This window comes from Crocodylus porosus, unplaced genomic scaffold (assembly GCF_001723895.1).
Source record: "Crocodylus porosus isolate Cpor-Errol unplaced genomic scaffold, CroPor_comp1, whole genome shotgun sequence".
In the NCBI taxonomy this organism is placed as follows: domain Eukaryota; kingdom Metazoa; phylum Chordata; order Crocodylia; family Crocodylidae; genus Crocodylus; species Crocodylus porosus.
The window spans coordinates 14,813,936-14,836,208 of NW_017728913.1; the positions used below are offsets into that span (position 1 = coordinate 14,813,936).

At 39.7% G+C, this 22,273-nt stretch overlaps 1 protein-coding gene across 8 annotated transcripts in view; it reads left to right on the forward strand.

The window, feature by feature from the left end:
* The window catches only part of GRIA2 (glutamate ionotropic receptor AMPA type subunit 2), a 153,163-nt gene that overhangs the window by 79,147 nt on the left and 51,743 nt on the right, over nt 1-22,273 (forward strand). For all 8 annotated transcript variants that reach the window (XM_019534526.1, XM_019534528.1, XM_019534529.1 and 5 more), the window contains 2 exons: nt 10,107-10,160; nt 14,566-14,727. In XM_019534526.1, the coding sequence (XP_019390071.1) occupies nt 10,107-10,160; nt 14,566-14,727 (216 nt within the window). The remainder of the gene's footprint in view (nt 1-10,106; nt 10,161-14,565; nt 14,728-22,273) is intronic.

Below are 22,273 nucleotides of genomic sequence, written 5' to 3' on the forward strand. Positions count from 1 at the left end.
GAACATATGCTGTGGTTGGGCAGATACATGGCTACATATGTACAGAAGTAGCAACACTTTAGCTGAAGAAGAAATTTTGACAAGTGACTGGGGAAGAGAGGAAGAAGGATCTTCTATGCTTTAGCCACAATACAGGTTTCCCTCACTTTATGCTGTACATGTGTTCCTGGAAAATGGTGTTTAATTTGAATTTGCATAAAAACCCACTTTACAGTGCAACAAATAGGGATACTTTCCAAGACCTCAAGTGTACTGAACCCCAGACGTATTTCTACCACTTTTACAAGATAATTTTGGTACTCACCAACAACACACAAGCACAGGGCATTATCATAATGGGGATGGCAACTACAGAAACACATTGCAGAAGTGCGAGGAGCACAGATCCACAGAGGAGACTATATTTTGGTGAGTGTCACTCCCACAATGCACCGCACAAAGCAGCCTCTGCGGGCTTCCACTATACCGATTGCATGAGTGAATTTTCCTCACATATAATGAATTTTTGGTATAAAAAACATCATTGTATAAGAGCAAATTTGCACATACAGGACCTGCATGAAGTGAGGGAAACCTGCATCTGAGTAGCTTGGCCACCCAGTTTCTAGGGCTCCCTTGCCCTGGAAGGATTTTAATCTGAATTCTAAAACTTCTTAGTATAGTTCTTTAACCATCAGGCTGCAGGTTAGGCATTATGCAGACCCCTTGATAGCACATTTTGAAGCTGGCTGAACTGGCAGCCAAGAGAGGAGATATATAAAGCCAGGAGGAAGAGCAGAAGCTAGAATGTGTGGCTGGAAACAGACATTGTCTTTGCAGCATGATCAACTGTGCCGCGGTGTGTCATGGCACAGCTGATCTGCCGTGTCTACAGCTATTGCTGGGACTGTTTTTCTGCAGGATTGGGCTCCTGCCCCTCCTGAAACCATGGAAGCTTTTGCCTGGGATGGCTAGAGAGTGCAGGCAGCCACAGTCTGCCCTCACTGTCCCATCACAAATGAACAAACATCTGCAGCAAAAAAAGTGACACAAGTTAGGACTAAGCTCATGTCTGTCACAAAATTTAAGCATTAGTGGAGCAAGAAAGAGCCAAGACATTTGTTTGCTCAGATTTATACTGCCATAAGCATTGTTTACTGTGGTACAAATCAACATCTGTTTGCATCCTGTGTGACTGAAATGGTTATTGCTCTAAAAAAAGGTGGGGAGAGGGATCTGGCTTCTACCCTGGCTTCTAATGGGGCAACTTTTTTTACTGCTGTCTATCCACTTAATCCAATAACCATTAAATGCGAGGTGCAATGGCTCAGTTTCAAAAGGAGCTTTGGTGAGGGGGGTGCCTAGAATACAGTAATGGGAAGTAGAGAAATGAAGGTTCAGTCTTTCTCTGGGTGAAGGGGCCCTAGAACATGGATTGCTTGTTTCCTGGGTAAGTGCCCACACCACTTAGCTGTTCGGGTTAGTCCTTTCTTCCTATTCTTTTCACAGGACTTATCCACTGGTATGAGTGTATGTATTTCCCTGGCCAGTATATAACCTACTACACAAGTTCATTGTATACATGTATGCTTATGAGTCCATACTGGAGGTCTATTAAAATAGCAAACTAAGTGCCAAAAATACCACTTACACAGCTGGATGAGATGCACGAAGGGTAATAGAATTTCTCTCATTAAATTTCCTATTCTATTTATACCTCTTAGGATTCTGGTTGCTTCCCTACTTAGGCTCTCTCCAATTTTTCTTTGTTCCTCAATATGTTTTGTCAAAAACTAGACATACTTCTCTACAGTTTAGGGCTTGCCACAAGTAAAGTAGCATAATAACCTCCCGTGTTTTGTGTACATCATTGTTGTTTATATACTCCAGAATTAGATTTTCCATACTTTTTGGAAGGACAGCACACTGATGACTCATGATTACTTTGCATTCCCAACCCCTGGTCCTTGTCTGCTGCGTTGCTACCTTACCAGTGTTTTATTGTTTGGAGTATTTTGTTTTTCCTTTCCATGGTGGTTTTCCTCTGTACTTGCCTCCATTCAATTCTATCTTGTAGAATTTCATTTCTTCAACTTATCAAGATTTTTTTTAATTTGATCCCATCCTCCAAAGTAGTTGAGCCTGTTCTAGAATCATGTTACGTTCCATTTTTATAAGTTTACTCACTATCCCTAATTGTTAATTAATAGAATCATACCCAAGCACATACATCAGGAGGACCCTCATTGAAATGCCCCCTTATTTTGACAATGAACCACTGATAACTGTCTGAGTGCAGTTTTTCAAATGATTTTCAAGTAGATCAAAGTATCTTGCATCCATCTTGTGATAGTCTAGACCAGGGGTTTTCAACCATTTTAAAGAAGTGTACCCTTTCGGGTGGCAGTGGCCAGATGCTGGGGGTGGTGGGGGGTTTGTACCCAATGGCTACTGCTACCATCCACTGCCTTGTATCTCCACCACTGCTCTCTGCTTTCCCACAGCTGGTCACATGTGCAGCTCTGCAGGCTGTTGACAGGCCTCACACCTGGCCAATTGTGCACCACCCATTAGTAGCCCACAGAGCAGCATGTGCAACCAGCCATGGGAAAGTGGTGCCCAGTGGTGGTGATGGGTGGTGGCAGCAGCGCAGTGGAAGGTAGCAGTGGCCGCCATGTGCAGGCTCCTCCACCCCCCAGTCTGGCCAGCTGGGTGGTGCCTTTGTGGCCCACAGAGGGGCGCTGCTGCTTTTGCCCTGTCCCCCTCTCAACCCTGCTTCTAGGAGGCAGTGGTGTGGGTTGGTGGGTGGTGGTGCTCCATCCCCACCCACCTACGCATACCTATTAGACCTTTCCAGGTACCCCCAGTTGATAACCCCCTGGTCCAGACCATCTGTTTTTTGGTTTACATATGAGAAAAATACATTGTCCTATGTGACAATGTCAAGGCGTACTAAAGTCAAGATATATCATATTTAATGTTTTCCCCTTTTCTACTAGTCCATAGTAGAATCATCCTGTAAAGAAGTTTCTATAATTTGTTCCTGATACATCTATATTGGCTGGCTATCACTTTATTACCTTTTAGATGCTTAGAGATGGTTTGTTTAATAATTTTTTCTAGCACTTTTTCAGGTGTCAGAATTAAGGTTTACTTGTATATAACCCCCTGGGTCCTCCTTTTGTGTACTATATTTTCATTTCTTCAGGCCCCTGGGATGTCACTTATCCTCCATAATTTCTTGAAGATAACTGCTAGTGGTTCCAAGATTGTTTCCTTAAGTACTCTAGGGTGATTTTAATCAGAGCCTGCTGACTTGAATACATATAAGTTCACTAATTATCTTATATTTTAGCCTGTAAAATCCTACTGTGACCTGAGATGCTAGGCCCTTGGTAAAATTAAATGTGCTAAATATCTGATTGCAATTAAACGTTTTTGTGAAGTACTTTATATCTTTTATAATTTATTTTAATTCTTTTTGCTTTAAAACTCAGAAATTTTAGCTTGTTTTTCAGTTTTGTCTTTCTGATTTTATCCTTTCATGCTTGTGCTATTATTTTATATTCTGCCTTTGTTGGGTGTCCATGTTTTCACTTTCTGTGTTATCACTTTTCCGATATTCAGCTCATTTCAGACATCGCTTGTGCCTTAGACTACAAAGGGGACTTACAAAGTATCAGCTGTTCCATAATAAGTGTTTTGTGTATCTGCTTCTATACCTCTGTACATTTTAGTGAAGCAGCTAACACATGGTAAGTCCTCCTTCATTGTTCATCTCTTCTTAACTTCACTAAAGGTATGAAAAGATGAACAACCTATTCCAAGATAAAGGTTCATCTCTTCATAGCTCTAACATGCTTCTTATCTTTATTTTACAATCTGAATTGTTTGCTTTAATACCTTTGCAAGTGACTCTTTCAGTAACTGTCAGTTCTGTAAGTTCTGCACTCTTCTATAAGATTATCTGTCACAGAGAGATGTAGCCAACTGGGTCGCTGAGTTTGCTGAAGTTTTCTTTTCTGAAGTCTGCTATTTTTATTCTGCTGCTCCTACTCCTTCCTTTCCTTGAAATAGTGAACACTTTCATTTCATGATCATTCACACCCAATTACTTTCCACTTTCAGATTTTCAACCAGATCATCCCTATTAGTCAGAAATCTAAAATAGCTGCTTCCCTAGTACCTCCCTCCACCTTTTGAAACAAAATGTCGTCAACACATTTCACACACTTGTACTGTCTATGTCCTCCTTTTCCAATAGCAAACCAATAAATTCAAGTCCCCCATTTACACCAAATTTGGAGGCTTCTCTCAAGAAAGACTTCTTTTTCCTGATTATAGACACCCACCTGAGATAGCCACTATTCTTTTCCACTTTTGTATTTACACAGAAACATTGGGCAAATCTTCCCCTCACTCTTTTTGGACTTTAGAGCAAGGACATACATTCTTGATATACAGTGCAGCAACTCTGTCCTCCTTTCCTCTCCCTTTGGGTTCCAAATGAATAAGAGTCTTCTTAGACCAACATTTTGGTCTCATTCTTTTATTTTTCCCATACTCCTTGCATAGCCATCCTAAAAAGTTTGATAGGTTGCCCCTCTCTTTTTTCTCTCTTCTTTAATCTTATTGCAATTTCCCTTCTCTCCTTGAGATTCCAGCCATTCTGCCAGGTAACCTTTTTTACCCATCTGCATGCTTTTGTAACCAGCTACCTTCAAACCTAGTTTAAATCCTTTCAACTAGACTGGCAAGGTAATGTCCTGCTATACATCTCCCCTTCTTAAAATGACCACTTCCTCAACAGCACTAGATAGTGGTCAGAAGGCTGGATGAGCCTCTGATATACAATGATGTACCAAATGCAAACTTTGATTATTGAAAAAAATCCTCTTTCCCATTACTTTTTGTGTGTTTATGTTAATTCATTACCAGATTTGCTAATCATGAATGAATAGATTTGCAATTACAATTTTCTTCAATCTCAATAATTGATGAGCATTTTTCATCTTTACTTGAGCCAGCTGGGAGCTGTGGGGAGTGGTTGTGGGGAGCAGCGGTGCAGCAAGCCTGACTTGGATGGGGGCAGCTGTAGTAGCATGCAGGTTCCCTTCCCTGCCCAGCTCCTCTCTTCCCCAAGCCCTTTGCTGGGAGCAGGCCAGAAGGTGGTATCTGGGTGCTGCCACAGCTGCTCCTTGCAGCTCAGGGCAGGAGCAGTTCTGGGGTGCTCCTTGTATCTGTCAACAGATCACTCCACCTGGCAACTATGAGAAATGGCTGTGCAGGGAGCCTGTCATGGCTGGGAATAACAGCAGTGGCATTCAAGTTCCTTTCTCCCTGCCTGCCTTCCTGCCACAGAGGGAGACAGGGGCAGGGACCAGACTCTGGAAGGTGGAATCTGCATGCTGCTGCTGCTGTCCCAGCTGGAGCAGTCTGATTCCCAGGTCAGACCAGCATGTGGGGAGCCCCAGAGCCACTTCTGACCTGCTCCTGCTCTGCATTGTAAGGACTAGCTGTGGCAGCACACCAGTTCCTCCTTGCAGCATCTGCTCTGAGCCAGCAGGGTAGATGGAATTGAGGGGAAGAGGAGATAGGCAATGAGCAGCAGCTGAAAGGAGGAGCCTGTATACTGCCCCCATGGTCCCTGGCTGAGCTTAGCTCCTTGCACAGCTGCTCCATTCATCATGGGGCAGAAGCAGGTTAGGAGCAGCACTAGGGCTGTCCCTGCACCTAGATAAGCTGGGGACAGCAGCAGAAAGAGGGGCAGGCATGGTGGCAAGTGGGGAGGGTATTGGGGGCAGGGGTGCTAAGGGGTTGGGGATAGGTGGGGGGTCTACTGGCCAGGAGGCAGTAATGAGGATGTAAGTGATACAGTGGCAGGTGATGGGGGGCACAGGCATGTGGAAGCAAGGTACAGGGGAGGCAGGGGATAGGGGTGAGGCTGCTTGTTCCCCATGTCATTTGTACCCCAACTGCTTGCCCCTCTCCTATTGCTTATGCGCTTGTTTCTGCTGCTGCTGCTTTCCCACTGCAGTGGTAGAAGCAGTGCATATAAATGAGCCTTCCATAATTTATTGTAATAATTGAGAGACCTGGATCTCTTCAGTGTCCACAAGAGAAGGCTGAGAGGAGATCTTGTGGCTGCTTACAAATTCATAAGAGCAGGGCCAACAAGGAATAGAAGATGCTCTGTTTACCACGGCACCCCTTGGAGTAACTAGGAACAATAGCCACAAGCTGATTTAGGTTGGAAGAGCTTCTTTATGGTAAATGTTGCCAGAATCTGGAATGGGCTTCCAAGGAAGGTGGTGCTCTCACCTATCTTGGGGGTCTTTAAGAGGAGGCTAGACATGCACCTGGCTGGGGTTATCTGACCCCAGCACTCTTTCCTGCCCAGAGAAGGGAGTCAGACTCGATCTACTGAGGTCCCTTCTGACACAAACATCTATGAATCTATGAATTAGATTCTAGACATGGAAACTTATAATAATCTTGTAATTTTCCATGTTTAGAATATAATTATTTTGGGAGTCATCTTGCATTCAGAGTCATTTTGGAGCTAGGTAAATAAGGTAATATAGAATAACTAATACATTCAGTCTAAATGAAATTCCTTATAGAATTTCCTTAAAGCAGCAATTACAGAAGAAATGCACCTATCATTTATCATTACCAGTTGCTATTTTATTGCATAAAATATTTAATAACCAATGGATTTTAAGTAATTTTAAATAGTCTAAGACAAGTAGCTGTCTCGGTGTAAGTAAGTTTTCATGTATAGGACTCAAAACAGGACCAACTAAATTAAATTCTATGACTTTATACAGAGATAAACACTGAACAAGTGTTTGTGCACAAACACTTTCTTCAGGACTGTCATGGCTACAACAACACTCCAACCCTACCACTTGTTTTATAAATTCATTTTTAGTCTTACAATTTATGAATAGTAGCTTGAACACAGTTTGAAATTCTGTTTTGTCCTGTGGCAAAATCGAATCATCCCACATACGTACCTGCCAGAAGCAGGAATAGAGAGGAGGGCTTCCAGTTTCAACAGGAGGGTTTGGATGCCTTTAGTACTGATCAGATGACTTCCTTAAAAACCAGTGTGCTAGAACATGTTGATGTCACTTTGAAGTCTCTGATCTGGCAAATATTTCCATCCAAATGCAGAAGTTATTTCTGTGAATAGTCCTTGGCTCCAGAATAGGTCTCAAGGATATATCCCAATTATAGGCCACATCTAATCTGAAACCCCTGACTATGCCCATTGAAGTCACTGCTGCAGACTGATAAGGCATTACATTCAGTGACTTCATTACTTGCAGTGATGCAGATATCATGACAGCTACAGTGGAAAACAAATCAAGTAAAAGATATAAATACCATGAATATACAAAATCCAAAAGCCACAAGATTTTCTGGTATAATTTAATTAGCTGTTCATGAATCCTTAGATTTATAAAATAAATCTTTAAAAAAATTGCCTCCAAAACAAACAAAAAGTCCTAGTCATATAAATCTACTTCATGTTCTATAGTTTAGGTTTAAGATTATTCTGTAATTAAGGATTAGAAATACTGAATCCTGCATGTGCAGGGGATTTGACCAGATGACCTGGAAGCCCTTTCTAAATCTCTTATTTTACAATAATTTGTTTCCCATTCGGAACAGATATGACAGCTTTTTGGCAATATCATTTTTCCTGTGTTCTTTTTTTTCCCCTGAGGGCCCTATAATTGTTATATACAATTTTGATTATTATCAATTTCCAAACTTTAATTTGTTATCTGCTATTCCAGGTAGTTCACAATTCAATTAATTAAAGAAAAAAATTATAATTTGTATGGTACTTTAATCTTTATAATCTAAAAGCACTATGAACAAATATAAATATAGTGACAAGCACTAATCATGCTAAAATGTGAAAATAATGTATTTTACATAGAATATTGAATAGATAAATGAAGCCAAAGTTTCTAACAAACAAAAATATGACACTATATGCAATAGATGAAGTTTCAATTGGTACTTCCATTTTTGAATATCATATGTTATGAAGCAATACTTTCTTAAGTATTTACCATCATCAAGTTCAAGAAAACATAACATTTTATATTTACCTGTTTAAATATGTTATGAGCAAGGGGGTTTTCTTTATTTAAAATATAATATTAAAAAAAAACACATGAAATTTATTTTATTTTATTTATAAAAGTGTCTAACACAAGGATCCCTAGCATATGTAGAGACTTTTTAAAAGTGTTACAATATTCATACAGGCCATTGTCGACAAAAGCATTTCTTATATTAATGCTCACCCACACATGTATGTGCATGCGTAATCACAAAAAAAATCTGAGAAGATATAAGCCTATAATTACTACATTCTGGTTGCCAAGAGATTGAGGCTGTCAAGCTAGCAAGGAAGGTGAATTCTAGATCTGAAGGCTGCATTTTGAATATCTTGCTTTCAGCCATATTGCTTCAAAACATGAAACTGGTAGCAAAAACATTTCAGATGATCTCAAGTATTATGCATTTGAGTAATTGCAAAGGGAAGTGGTTTTAGTCTAAATGTCCTTCAAATCCATAAAAAGACAGGAGGGCTCCAACAATTCTAAATATTAGAAACCTACATTTTATCTTACTAGATTAAAAGTCAAGGTGGGTCTGTGAAGCTATTTGTTCTTTTTCTCAGAAGAAGAGATCTGACGGTATGCTCTGTAATTTTGGGACATTAATATGTGCATATTTCTTCAACACTGCATACAGCACAATTTTTTAACAGAGAATGGTATTACCAATTCCATGCTCTACTTTGTGTCCTTTTGTCAGTACAATGTGTGCTTATACAATGGATTTCAGTAATGACTGTGCATCTACAGAAATATGAGAATTCACATCTCTGGATGACTAGCTGATTAAGTTTCATTCAGGATTATTAAACCACTGGACTCCCAGGCAAAGGAGCAGATTCTTTGCTTTTGGTTCAGTGATGTGTGAGGCAGGGTGAAGGAGTGGGTGCATAAAAAGTCAATAACAGAAGATGGGCAGAACTTTTGCTTCACTTGCCCTTTCCACACTATTCAGATGTCCAGGACATCTGAACCAGCTCAGAACAGAGCTTTGGGGGAAGGTAGCATATATTGATTGTTGGTATTGAAAAGCAATTAACTGAGGGGGAAGCCAGGAAAGAACATAGGGCAGATGGTTTCAAAACATGGCATCTGTTCGGAGGGATCCTATTAAAACAGTGCAGGGTGTAGACCAGGGTGGGCAAGATGGTGGATCTGGCCAGGGGCTGGGCTCCATTCCCAGGAGCACCTGCCTGTTTTGTTCTGGCTGGGTTCCATGGAGATCCCAGGATCAATGATGTCATGACAGTGTGGGGCCAGGGCCTTCATGCAGCCCAAGCAGCACTGGCAGGGGTGAAGGCTGGGTGGGGAGCTGCTCCAGGGCCAGGGTCAGGGCCCGGGCTGGGATGTTGCAGCAGTGACAGTGTGGACCAGAGTTGGGGCAGAGATGAGATCCAGTGCCTGAGTGCCCAGGGCGTGCGGGCAGCTGATCGCAGCTCTGCCTTGGCTCTGGCCCATGCTGTCATTACTGCAAGATCCCAGCCCCAGCCCTGGAGCAGCTCCCTGCCCAGCCATGAGCCCTGCCAGCACCTCTTGGGCTGGTCTCCATGGAGGCCCTGGCCCCACACTGTTATGGCCCTGTCAATCCGGTGGCCTCCATGGAAACCGACTGGAGTGACATGGTCAGGGACTGCTGGAAAATGGAGTCCATCATAGGCCTGATCCAGCCCATGGGTCAGGTTTTGCCTGCTTCTGGTGTAGCCTGACCCTTGACTGGGAGCCTAGAAGGCCCGTCTAATCCTTTAAAGTACCATGTACCTTGGCATACCTTGGAATGTTATCTTTAGTGGAGCTAATTTATACCAGCTGAGGATCCGGACATTTGTAGGAAATGGAAGCCCATACTCCAAACAACCTCAATATGGATGACTAAAACTCCGTGGATAGAATTTAAATCTGATCATATGTATTAGTTTTGAGTGTAAACTCATGTAGTATTTGTATGTTTCCAATTAACCAGGAGCTGTCTCTTCTCTTTTGTAGGTTATTACAATTGGTAAGCACGTAAAAGGTTACCATTACATCATTGCGAATCTGGTAAGTGATTTTCATATCATTAAGTTCCTCAATTTATCTGTGACCAATTTATATACTGTTGTGTCAACATTCTCTATTAGCTTAAATAGCTCTTCATCCTTTCCTTTGTTTATCTGCCAAACTATGTATAGAAAACAGAGATGTAGTAAGCCATGTTAGTCTGAAGTTAAGTAGATGATGGAGTAGATTTGCACCTTATAGACTAAACAAAGTATATATTTATATACTTCTACATAGCTATCATGATGAGAATGGACAACTTACCTCACATGATGAGAATGGAAAACCTACCTTACAAGAGGCGCTTGGCTTGTCTCATCTACTACAGTGAAGGCAGAGAGGGACCGTGATTGTTTTCTGAACATCTGCTGAAGCAAGCTCCTGTCTATGAATGCTTGTCCTTCTTCAGATGTATAGAAAACAAACATGCTTCTTCTCTGCCTTTGCTGTAGTAGATGAACCAGGCCAAGCTCTTTTATTTTCTTCTAGTAAAGACGGGAACAGGTTGTCCATTCTCCTCATCATGTTGTAGTCATTCTCTGCACCTGCTCCAGTTTGAATTAATCTTTCTTGAACATGGGGAGTTGAACATTATAATTATTTGTGTTGCTAAGAGGCAGAGTTCAGCAAACCCTGGAAACCATTTCAAGGTTATTAGTATTATAACTGCTATTTTTCATTTCTTAAGATGAATGGCCAGATTCTCACTGGGGTACATAAATCTTAAGCCTGTAATGCTTTGCTGATTTACACCAACTGATTAATGGACTCAAGGGCTTTGAAGAAAGGGTTTGAAAGTAAATCTAAAGGCAGTTACTTCACCCCTTAGCATGGGGCCAAAACAGAGTTTTGGATGGGGTGGCTTTAAATTATTTTCATAGTATCATAGTTGTTAGGGCCTGGAAGGGACCTTACAGATCATCGAGTCCAGCCCCCCTGCATGTGGGCAGGAAAGACTGGATCAATATTGTTGCCTGATTTTCTGGTGGCTGTTTAGAAATAAGGTAAGTTACAGCAGATCTGTAATGGGGTCTAACTTACATTCTGTTCCCTATGATCATATAAGGGTTCTGTGAAGTCATGCTTACTTCCTATTCCTGACCTACCTCCTATAGGATTCATACTATTAGACCTTGACTCCATGCAGCGCCCAATGGCTATGGAGACGATGGTCCAATTACCTATGGATCCAGTTGCTCATTAGCCAGAGCAGAGCAGGAAGTAAACACCAGCACACATTGCTCACAACAGCTTTATTCAGAATGGAGACAACTTTGGGCGAGTTCCCTCACCGACAAAATATGAGGAGTAGCTCTGAACAACAGTTCTTTCCAATATTTATACCTTGGTTCATACATATTAACATTTAACCTGCCTACAACCTTCCTTTTGTTCCACCCATTCCTCCTCCTATCGCGAGCTCCACCTCTGTTTACTGTTTGCTTCCTTAGCATGGTATTGCTGACATATTTCATTCGTTTACATGCTTCTCTGCTAAGAGCGCATGCATAAAACTTTTGACCCCTATCTTCTTTTGGTCATTCTGCAGTTTCTCGCTGGTTCTTGCTGGTTTTCTTGCTGACTTCTCCGTCTCCAAGGCTGTATCTTTGCTTTTGTCTTTTGACACTAGTTGCTTAACACATCATGCACTTCGAACCCTACCCTTTTGTTAAGAATCTGCTTACTTAAGCATTTACTAAGTTAGTTGCTTTTAATATATCAGCTAGCCTTGTGACCACCAGCTTTTGCTGAGGTTACCTCTTAATATATAATCCAATCTTGTGACCAGCAGCTTTTTGATTAGGCACAGGAAAAAGCTTACATTCAGCTGCACACTCAGTACTTCCCAAAATTCATATCATTACCCTAACACATACCAGTGGAGGAAGATACTTGCATATGAATTGTTTTTCAGTGGACCCTTAATGTGATCTAGAATGATATAAAATGGCATTAGTTTAACAGTGACCCACCTATTTAAGATCTCTTGGAAAGCAGAGAAATGTGAAAATATGTTTAATAACATGAACTTCATTTTTAATTTTTTAAGAGTGAAAGAATCCACATACTGGGAAATGTGAAGAACTATAAAATGTTCATGTTTCATTTCAAATCACTTCTTGAGCTTAAGGACAGAAAATAAAAAAGTGGTACAGGTTCATTTCAGCATATTGATACTAATATGCATAAGGTTGAATGACTCCCATAGTAATGCACATACCAGTAAGTAATGCTATCCTCAGTGAGGAGCAATATTATTATATGGTATGCAGTAGCTAAAATGCATTAGCATAGTAATTGTGACAGCTTTTGATCATAGTGGCTAGTGTTGCTGCATCTTTGTCTATTCATTATGAAAACATTCTGGGTGTACTTCAAGTTAAGTGTCTCAAATCAGGGTTTCAATTTAAATTAATTAGCATAGTTATTTATGTTGATCTGACACCAATGGATCATGAAAAACAAAACAGATTTATTGAAGACAAATAACTGAATAATAAATAAATACATACTCGTACATCATCTTTTTTATCAGGTGTGGTGAAGTTCTTCAGTGTTGACCTTAGAACTGGCCTTATTTCCACGGGCTCAGAGGGAGCAGGGTCAAATCTCAGTTCTCACTCTACAAACTCCTGTTGAAATCAATAGACATTCTGCAAACACACACACAAGTGACAGTGTACAGAAGTTACTAAATAATATTGCGTGTGACATTGGGAAAGTGCTGAGGGATTGGGAGAAAGGAGATTGTAAGCAATATCCCCCATCCAGTGATTCTCCTGAGCTCAATACGGAAAGAGAATGCACAGTGAATTTTGCAAGGTTCATCATCTTCCCTGTCTTCTCATGGTCTTCATAGGTTCATCCTTCTTCGATGGAACTCCATAGGCTTGTCAAGGTTTGAAAAGCCAGGAAGGCCTGAAAGAATGGGGGCTGAGAGCTGTCACTGCCTAAAGCTTGTGGGCAGCTGTCAAGTTCCTAAGAATAAGAATGGGACTGATATTCTTACTCTATTAGAGACTCCCTTGTGAACTCTGAACAACTCCATGGGTTTTAGGGAGGCAGATCCATGTTAGGAGTTTCCTCAAGAAAGCAGTTAAGGAAAAATTAATTTGAAGGTAAACATCTATAAAATGAATTGAGGATTAATTTACGATTACAAAAATCATACCTGAAATGCATGTGGAATTCACTCAGAGTTCAGTTTATGAGAAATTAAAATATGTATGGAAGATATGGAAATTCACCAGTAATGTACCCAATCTACCATAACTCTGCTTTGTTCTAATACCTGTGGAATAGCAAATAGCATCCTTAGAAGGCAGAGAAAACTTATTCAAGACCTCATCCTCTTTTGTCTTTGTTACTATAACCTCCTCTTCTCTTTGTGATAGTCACATCACCCTAGTCTCCCCTGTTGGTCCATCCAAAGTGCAGCTGCTGAGACCATCCTCTGTTACTTGCCTGTCATTCTGGCCACCTCTTCGAATCCTTTCATTAGCTTTTTCATCCATATAAAGTCATTTACTTTCAGGTTCTTTCACAGCTCTGCCCCTCTCTGTGGCCTGCTCCAGACTTTTCTTGGGTCAGAGTAAATAAATTTATAAAAGGAGCTATTGTTTTTCCAAATGAAATTAAGGACATGTCTGGTTGTACCAGATTCCAAGTAAACTGAAAGCCACCTCCCTGTAGATTACCTCCTTTATCAAAACTAATTTAACATACCTCTTTGAATTTGAATAAGTGACATTTCATTGTCATCTATTTTCTCTTTTTATATATTCCTTACATGTGAAGCAGAGAAACATTCAGTTTCATGTATTAGTGGAGACCTGTCCTCATTAATCTGTCAATGGATTTGTCTCTAATAATATCTTTAAATGATTTGACTCTTCCAGTAGGTTAGAAGAGCTTTTATTCTATGAGATAATAAGAAAGTTGAAGTCACCAAAATTTCTTTGTTCCAGGGTGGGTTGTAAGAGTCTTCTCACATCTGGTCTGCAATGGTATCTACAGTAAGAAAGTAACTTGGCATGCTCACTGTCCCTGCTCAGATGTACGTAATCGCTTGTCATGATAATGAGGCAGGATACCCATATGAGTACTCCCACTGAAAGAAATAAGATTGCAAACAAGTGTTCACTATTACAAAGATCTTTCACTTCAGCACATTAGTAAGTGGAAATGTCAAGAAAGCAACATGATCACTTCCCAGCATTTCCAGGCATAGCTGGCCCACAACACTGGAGATAAGAGTCCAAGATTTAAATTGAAAACCCTATGTGAGGAAAATGTTGGCCTACATTTCTGCAGTAAAAATGGTATGGTGACTTTTTACTTGTATGTAATATTGACAATAGTGATAATAGTGCTGAAAAATGGCATAAATGTTTTCTGTGCCCAGGGATTTACTGATGGAGATCTATCAAAAATTCAGTTTGGAGGAGCTAACGTCTCAGGATTTCAGATAGTAGACTATGATGATCCCTTGGTGTCAAAATTTATACAGCGCTGGTCAACTTTAGAGGAAAAAGAATATCCAGGAGCTCACACCAGTACAATTAAGGTATGTTTTTAATTTGTATTTATTGTAACTGATGAAGGAAATTAAGCAAGAGGCTGAGGAAGAAGACAAGAGCCAGAGGAAGTCCTGTGCCAACACAATTTTATGTTATCCCAGACTACTTTTAGCATCCCTACCACGTAGCAGGTTGAAATCCTGTGCTGTCATATGTCTGAAACATTTTTTTTTAATACCATTCTATTTTTGTGCCTGGCAATTTATTGTACAATTGTTTAATGTGATCATTTCTTATATAGGCACTGACATTTGCTGGTTTTATGTATGTTTTAAATTTTAAACTTTCTTCCTTAAATCACACATGTGCGCTCAGAAACACACAGGACCGCACACATGCATAAACCTTTCTGATGTAACAAAGTTTTCTTGCTTCAGATTTTGTGCTAAAATTATATGAAATATATGCAAGATACAGCACTGTATGAAAGAGAGGTGTGGTCTCATTTCAGTCCTGAGTGACCCACTGTGTGACATTGGGATGGCATTTAACTTCAGTCTTATTTTCTCCTCTGGGGAAAACTGAAATAACATTTTCTTACCTTCCAGGGCAATTAAGAGGATCAAGTAATGCTTGTAAGGCATATTGACAATAGTGCAGTATTAATACTAGCACTGTAGAGAGATCCAGCACAATTAAAGCAAATAACTAGAAGCAGTAAGAACAATGTATGTTAGTACAAAAGATGTTTCCGTTAATAGCACATTATAACAGCATTTTCTATGTTTTAAATTTTAATGTAAGAACCATTTCTGTATAGCAGTTAACTAGATAAGACTTGTCAGCAGGTCGGTGAATTGCAATACACAAAACAAAAAATAAAGCACCAACCTTAATATAAAGGGCGAACAATGTACCATGTTTCATATTTATGACAGCTTGCTTGGGGGTACTCAGCTGGATGCATTATTGTACTGTGATTAGTTTTGGGTATGGGTTTAAAAACTTATTGCAGGGGAATTTCTTAATTTCATTTCATGACAGAACAAGCTTGAGGCTATATCATGTCCTCAATTCACATATGTAGATTTCACTGGTGCATTCAGTGGAAGTATGATTATACTGTGAATGATAAATTTAATCCATACATCCTTCTTTTCTGAGCTCTTCTTTGATTTTGGCACCTTTGCTCATGTTGATGTACCTTATTCCATAAGGTAGTCACACTGATGTCAGTTGTAGTTTGTTAAGCACCTCTTATAATGAGGGACGGAAGGAATTCAGAGATGATTTGACTGCAGCCTTTAAATATAACATTTACACAGGGAGATGAGATCTGATGTTAATAAGCTCTTTACTTTACCAAACATAAGGCCAGAAGTTAGAGTGTTAAGTCAGCAGAGTTGAACTGGAAATTGGATGCCAGTGTTTTGAAATGAGAATAATTAATCATTGGAATATATTGCCAAGGTATATAGTAAATTTATAAGTCATTTAGAGTACAGGTGAAATTACATGGCCTGTGTTATGCAGGAAGTCAGATTTTGTAATAAAATGGTTCTTTGTAGATTTGAAATCTGCCAGTTTATGATGTAGACGTCTTCTAACACTTCCAAAATTATTTGTTTTTCTGCAATATTTACCTCATGGATTGCCATGGATTAAAGACGTGAGAAGGAATTGCTGTCTTATGTGGAAGCAAAATCATCTGCTCTTGAGCATTCCACACTATTTATTAGGGAAAAAAATTAACATTAATTATGAAATTTAATTTAACTTTACAATCAGTCCTGGATCTGACATGGTTGGTGTAATATTCAAACAATGGCTGGCTAAGATGTATATCAAATTTATAAAAACAAATTTAACAGGCAGCAATATATTAAAACATCACAATGCTGCATCTAATAGCAGGTGTACTTGGGAGATTTTGGAGGCATCCACATCCACTTTTCTTGAGCCAATATGCCTTTATATCTAACACTGCACTCTTTTGTTGGAGTTTTTTTTTCAATCACTTCTCACATAGTTCTGTTCTTTCCCAGCTCCAAAAGAGATAGGGGTAGAATGCATTGTATCCCCTCCTCCTAGGTAAGATAAATATTCAATCAAAATTGTCAAGATAAGCTTCCAGGCTAACCTTTGAAATTCTGTATCAAATGGACTCAAGAGGCAATACAAGTTTTGCATTATGGATATGTAAATGAAAAGAGGTGACACCTTTCTGGCTAATCACTGCAGATTCCATGTGCTTGGAGGCCATGGTTCTCTTATCTTCTGTTTGTCTAACATCCAAATGGAATTGTAAAAGGGTCATTTTACAGGATGATATGAAATGCAATGTAATGTGACTGATATAACTTGACAACACAGCAGCAGGGTATAACCTGGAGAATGGAAATTAACATATACTTGTGAAAAAATGCATGTACAAAGGAGCATGCTTTTCATAAAGATTCTTGACATGTAATGTAAGGGTCACCCTCAGCACAAATGAATCACTTCTTTAAATACCACTTTATACCATTTCTTAATAGTTTTAAAGCAATTATGGACTGGAGTACATTACAGCATAAATAACATAGGACTGGGCAGCCATGACCTTGTAACAGAGCCTGAATTCCTTGTAAAAAAGCCTCTGTCTTTAAGGATAGAGTTTTTTATATCTTATGATAATTTATATAATCTGCCATAATTTTAGCTGACTTTTATTTTTCATACAGAATTGGATCATATGGCTTATCGATATTGGACTGCTTTTTTCAGGCTTCCACTGACCAGAGAGCATGGCTATTTTTTTTTGTCATTCAGGAAAAGCAAATGCATTACTTATATAAAGTAATATGAATACCTTATTATTTATTTGAAGTGCCTACAACTGTTGGCACTGGATTTGGACCTAGCCCCTATACTTTTGTTCTGGGCCAGCACAACTCTCAGACTGACCACAACACCTGGCAGTTGATAATAGGTGAGTTTATTGATACAGAATAAGAACAAAAAAATCAATACGAACAATGAAGCAATTCTATATCTACCAATCCCAGGGCTGTCATCGGAGTCAAAGTACATCTGGTCAGGATGCAGGCTCCATTCTGAGGCTCTTTCTCTTAGGTGTCAGGAGTCTGGAGTTAGTATGCTGAGGCCCACAGGCCCCCTCCAGTGGGGTGCATGACATGGGCTGTTGGTATGTGCCCTATGTTCATGGTGGCCTCAGGGACCCTTCCTGGGGCAGGGAGACAGGGACAGGGATGGGGACAGGGACCCCTGTCAGGGAGCAAGATGAGAAGGGGCAGGAAAGAAGAGAAGGAGGGATGAGACAAAGGAACTGGGAGGGACTCTTTGTTTATCTCAAGTCTCTGCTTTTGTATTCTCCTTCTCCCTTGACGACTCCTGCTGACTCTTTATTTGTGGCTATCTCTGGTCGGTTTTCTTTCTGTGGTCACATATCCACATAGCTTTTTGGGTCTTCTCTTAATCTGATTGGTTTCCTCAAAACTAGGACTTGGGTCCCCCTTCCCCCCCCCGGGGCCTTGTAGCTGGTGTCACTTATCTCATATTATGGGACAGTATGGTACATACTTCCTTGGTTCCCAGGCTTCATGTCCTTGTTGTGTTAGACAACTTGTCTGCCTTGAAGGCTGTAATCTCATGTTATGGCATGCCCCCCCCTCCCCCAATTCTCAGGCTGTGTCCATCCGTTGGCCTTGTTGTGCGAGAGAGCCAGCCTGTCTGCTTCCAGGGGCTATATGGAACCCAATGTGTGAAACACAGGCTTTTACAAATTAGTTAACCTCTGCTGCCCATCTTGAACCATTATAATGCATGTATCTATACCTATAAGCCAATTCCCAAGAAACAGACCTTTAAATACCACTTTCAAGCCAACACCAAGCTGGAAAATTTGTTCTTTACAAGCCGTTGTGCACAAATATCCTTCTTCAGGCATAAGGAGAGTCACCTCCTTTCCTGAAGGTAGGTGTTTGTGCTAGAAAGCTTATAAAGAACAATTTTTCCAACTATTTAGTTGGTCTAATAAAAAATATTACATTTACCCAAAGATGTTTGCCTTGTTTGCCTATGTCCTTAGACTAACACGGCTACAATCAACAATCCTGTAACATGCTGAGAATTTGGATACATATGCTATGGATACATATGTAGCAAATTAGGTCCACATCAGATATATAAAAAAACAATTGTCAACAGCTGAGGCATTTTGTGTGCCTTCTTTTTAAACCTTCATAGGTTTAGAATTTCAAGCTTTTATTTATAACTCTTAAACAGTTTTTAAAAATGAAAGCACATATATATCACCAAAGTGCTATGATTCCAGGACCGAGAGCTTTCAGAAATGTACCAAATAATGTAAAGCTTTTGATAAACTGGAAGAAGTGAGAACACTAACCCCCATCCAATCATGTAATACAGCTCTGCCAATATAATTATAGTATTGGTTGCTATATTCAAAGACATGCTTTCACAGAGGTTATGTAGAATAATTTATTTATTTCTGCAAGTTAAAATAAAGGAATGAATCATTTCTCAACACTGAGGAGCAAAAGAGAACAGAAAGTAATTTTTCAAAGTACACATTTAGAACATGCAACCTACATGTAATCCAGTAAGGATAAATCAATCTACAATTTAAAAGTTAGGCAACTCTGCCATTTGGGGCATATTTTTTTTGTCTAAATTAGGTTTTACAGTTTTACAACACCAGACTTCTTATAAAAAGGGTTACAAAAATGCTATTCTTTTCTACCTTCCTTGCTTTTAATGGAAAAAGAAGATTGATTAGGTTTGAAATCAAATAATTCCACAGAGACTACAGACTACAGTTATTTAGGGTGAGATTATACATTAAAATTAGATTATTTTAAGAACACTTAAAACTGGAATGATCATTAGGGCTCATTAACACATGCTAAATTCTCTTTCAGCATTTTAAAATTACACCACTTCACGCAAGAATTTTCTTTGAGCTATGCATCTACATGTGCATTAAAGCACTGTAGTTACTGCAAATTAAGCTTAGTACCTGTACAGGTACTAAATCAATGTGCAGTAAGTGGCACTACTGCACAGTAAATAGGACTGGTGCATGCCTTTTTAGTGATGCTAATGTACAGTAGACTAATTCTAGTGCACGCTAGTACAGCAGCATATTTTTTGCCATGATATGCTAATGCACAGTAGAATTAGTCTACCTCACATTTAGTGCCTCATGTAGATGCACCCAGCATGAGTTAAATTAACTTCTGGATATTTACCTGAGATAAAACCACCACTATGCAGTCCTCCAGTATCCCAGGAGGCATTGCTCCCAGGTGGACTATCATCCAGGGCTCTACAGTGCTGAACTGACAGCTGGGAACAGATGGGCAACAGGTGGGTAGGGATTGGGTGAGTTAGGAGGGAAGGAAAAGGGGTGAAAGAGGGGAGGGATTGCTAGGGGTTACAGAACATGGGGAAGTAGTGAGGAGGAAAGAAGGAGGGTGGGTTGGAAGCTGCTGGGGTGCTGTCCCCTCTGCCCCCCAAATTGCTTCCCAACCCTAAGATCACTACCTTTACCCCCCCCAAACACTCCTCTGCAGTCTCAGTCACCCCTTTTGCCCCTCGTTGGCCCTTCTACACCTGGATCACTGCCTTGCTGTACCAATTAACCTAAGAGTGGAAGAGGTTCCAGTAAGGGTGTTATCTCTCCCTGCCTGCTTCTGGAGTGCCTGCAGATCATGTTGTTACTATGCACCCACACCTATCTCCCCCAGGCCCTGAGACTGAAGAAGAGGTTGGGGGGGAGAGACAGGAGCTGCCAGGCAGCTGTGGGCACCAGTGGGGGCTGGATCTAGTAGCTCAGGAGCAGCATAGGCTGCAGGGAACCTTGGAGCAGGCAGGGAAGGGGGACTACCCTCCTACTGCTGCCACTGCCATAGTTCTCTGGCTGACTGGGTGGCAGGGCAGGGATACAGGGGTGGAGGGGCCAATTGTGGAGTAGTTAGGGGATCTGGGAGCTGATGGAGGTCAGTGGGGTTATATGGGAAACAATAGTAGCCGTTCAAGAGGCATGGAAGGCCTTTCCTTTTCCTCCTCCCCTACCTATACTGTGGCTAGAGAATGGGTGAGCAGGACAGGCATAGAATAGCCCCTAGCTTACCAGCAAGAGGTCTGAGCAGAGTGTATTAGAGAGGGTATTAACTCTGAGTGTGTGACTGATCATTAGCACTAATTAACCTTAACACAAACTAACATTTCTTAGAATTAGCATGTGTTAGCGCTAATGTGTAATTGCACCCTGATACACCTGAATTATTAAATATTAAGATTTATTACCTTATTTAATAACAAAGAAAGAAAGAAAGATTTGAGGACACATTTTAAATGTGAGCCTGCGGTTTTTGTTTTTATGAGTTTCTTGACCTCCATTTCATCTAGCTGTTACTTTGCTTTGCTACTCAGATTTCTGTTCATTAAACACCTCATGCACATCTAACAGTTAGTGGCCTTCTTACCTTATTTCCCTGTGCAAATTCTGCTCAGACCTATAAATGTTTTAACAATATAGGCAAAACCAAAGCAACCCGTCTAAGTACAGTGAATTGCAAATACCAAACTGTTAACATTATTTTAACAGATTATGACTCCTTTATAAACTATCATAAATCAGGTTTGTTTGTTTTTTGTTTTTGTTTTTAGTAGAAAATTAATTAAAACATTTAATTCCTTAGCTGTAAAAAGCCTTGGTAAATGAAGGCAGGACCCATAGATATGGTGTGAGGGGGAAAAAGGGTTGAATAATAATCCAGACCCATCAATGATAAAATTTTAACTACAGTGAATAGGTCTTTGACTATTAATTTTAATGAAAAAAGAATGGTAATTGGGGAATAAATAAAGGGACATAATACATTTGCTGAAACCATGTAATGACTAATGACTAAAAGATATGCTTTAATACTAATAATAATATTATTATACTAATAATTTTCTTTATTTTTCCTCGGGGAAGAGGTATATGGTTCAGAGAAGAGCAGATGTTTATTTGTTGGTGGCATTTAATAGGATAATAATAAGTAAAAATTGTATATCCTAATGTATTTTTCTTTCACAGTAGATAGAAACAGTGTATCACATAATAATAACAATGATGATGGTGAAGGAAGCTGATAAGAGAGACTTTTAAACTGGTAATTTGTTTCCTGTGGTAATGCTTGTAAAAATAAAAAAAACAAACATTAGTTTTGGGGCATTTCTAATCTTTAAGTATTTGCTTGTCAAATAGTTATGTAACCAACCTTCCATCTCTAAAACTAGAAGCCTTTCTAAACAGAAGGAAATTTAAATTCCTTTTTCCCATTGGAGAAGAATTTCTTAATATTTTTTATATGTTTGATATTTCTTGTGTATGTCTCTTGTATCAAATTATCTTTTTCAGTACCGAACAATCAGATTTTATTATTTACATAACTATTTCATTTATACCATAATATACACATCAGTGCTTTTACATCTATTTTGTGTGTCAATGTTAGAGAAGAATTTTGTTTGTTTTCACATTTTCACATTTCATTTTCATCCTCTACTACATTTTTC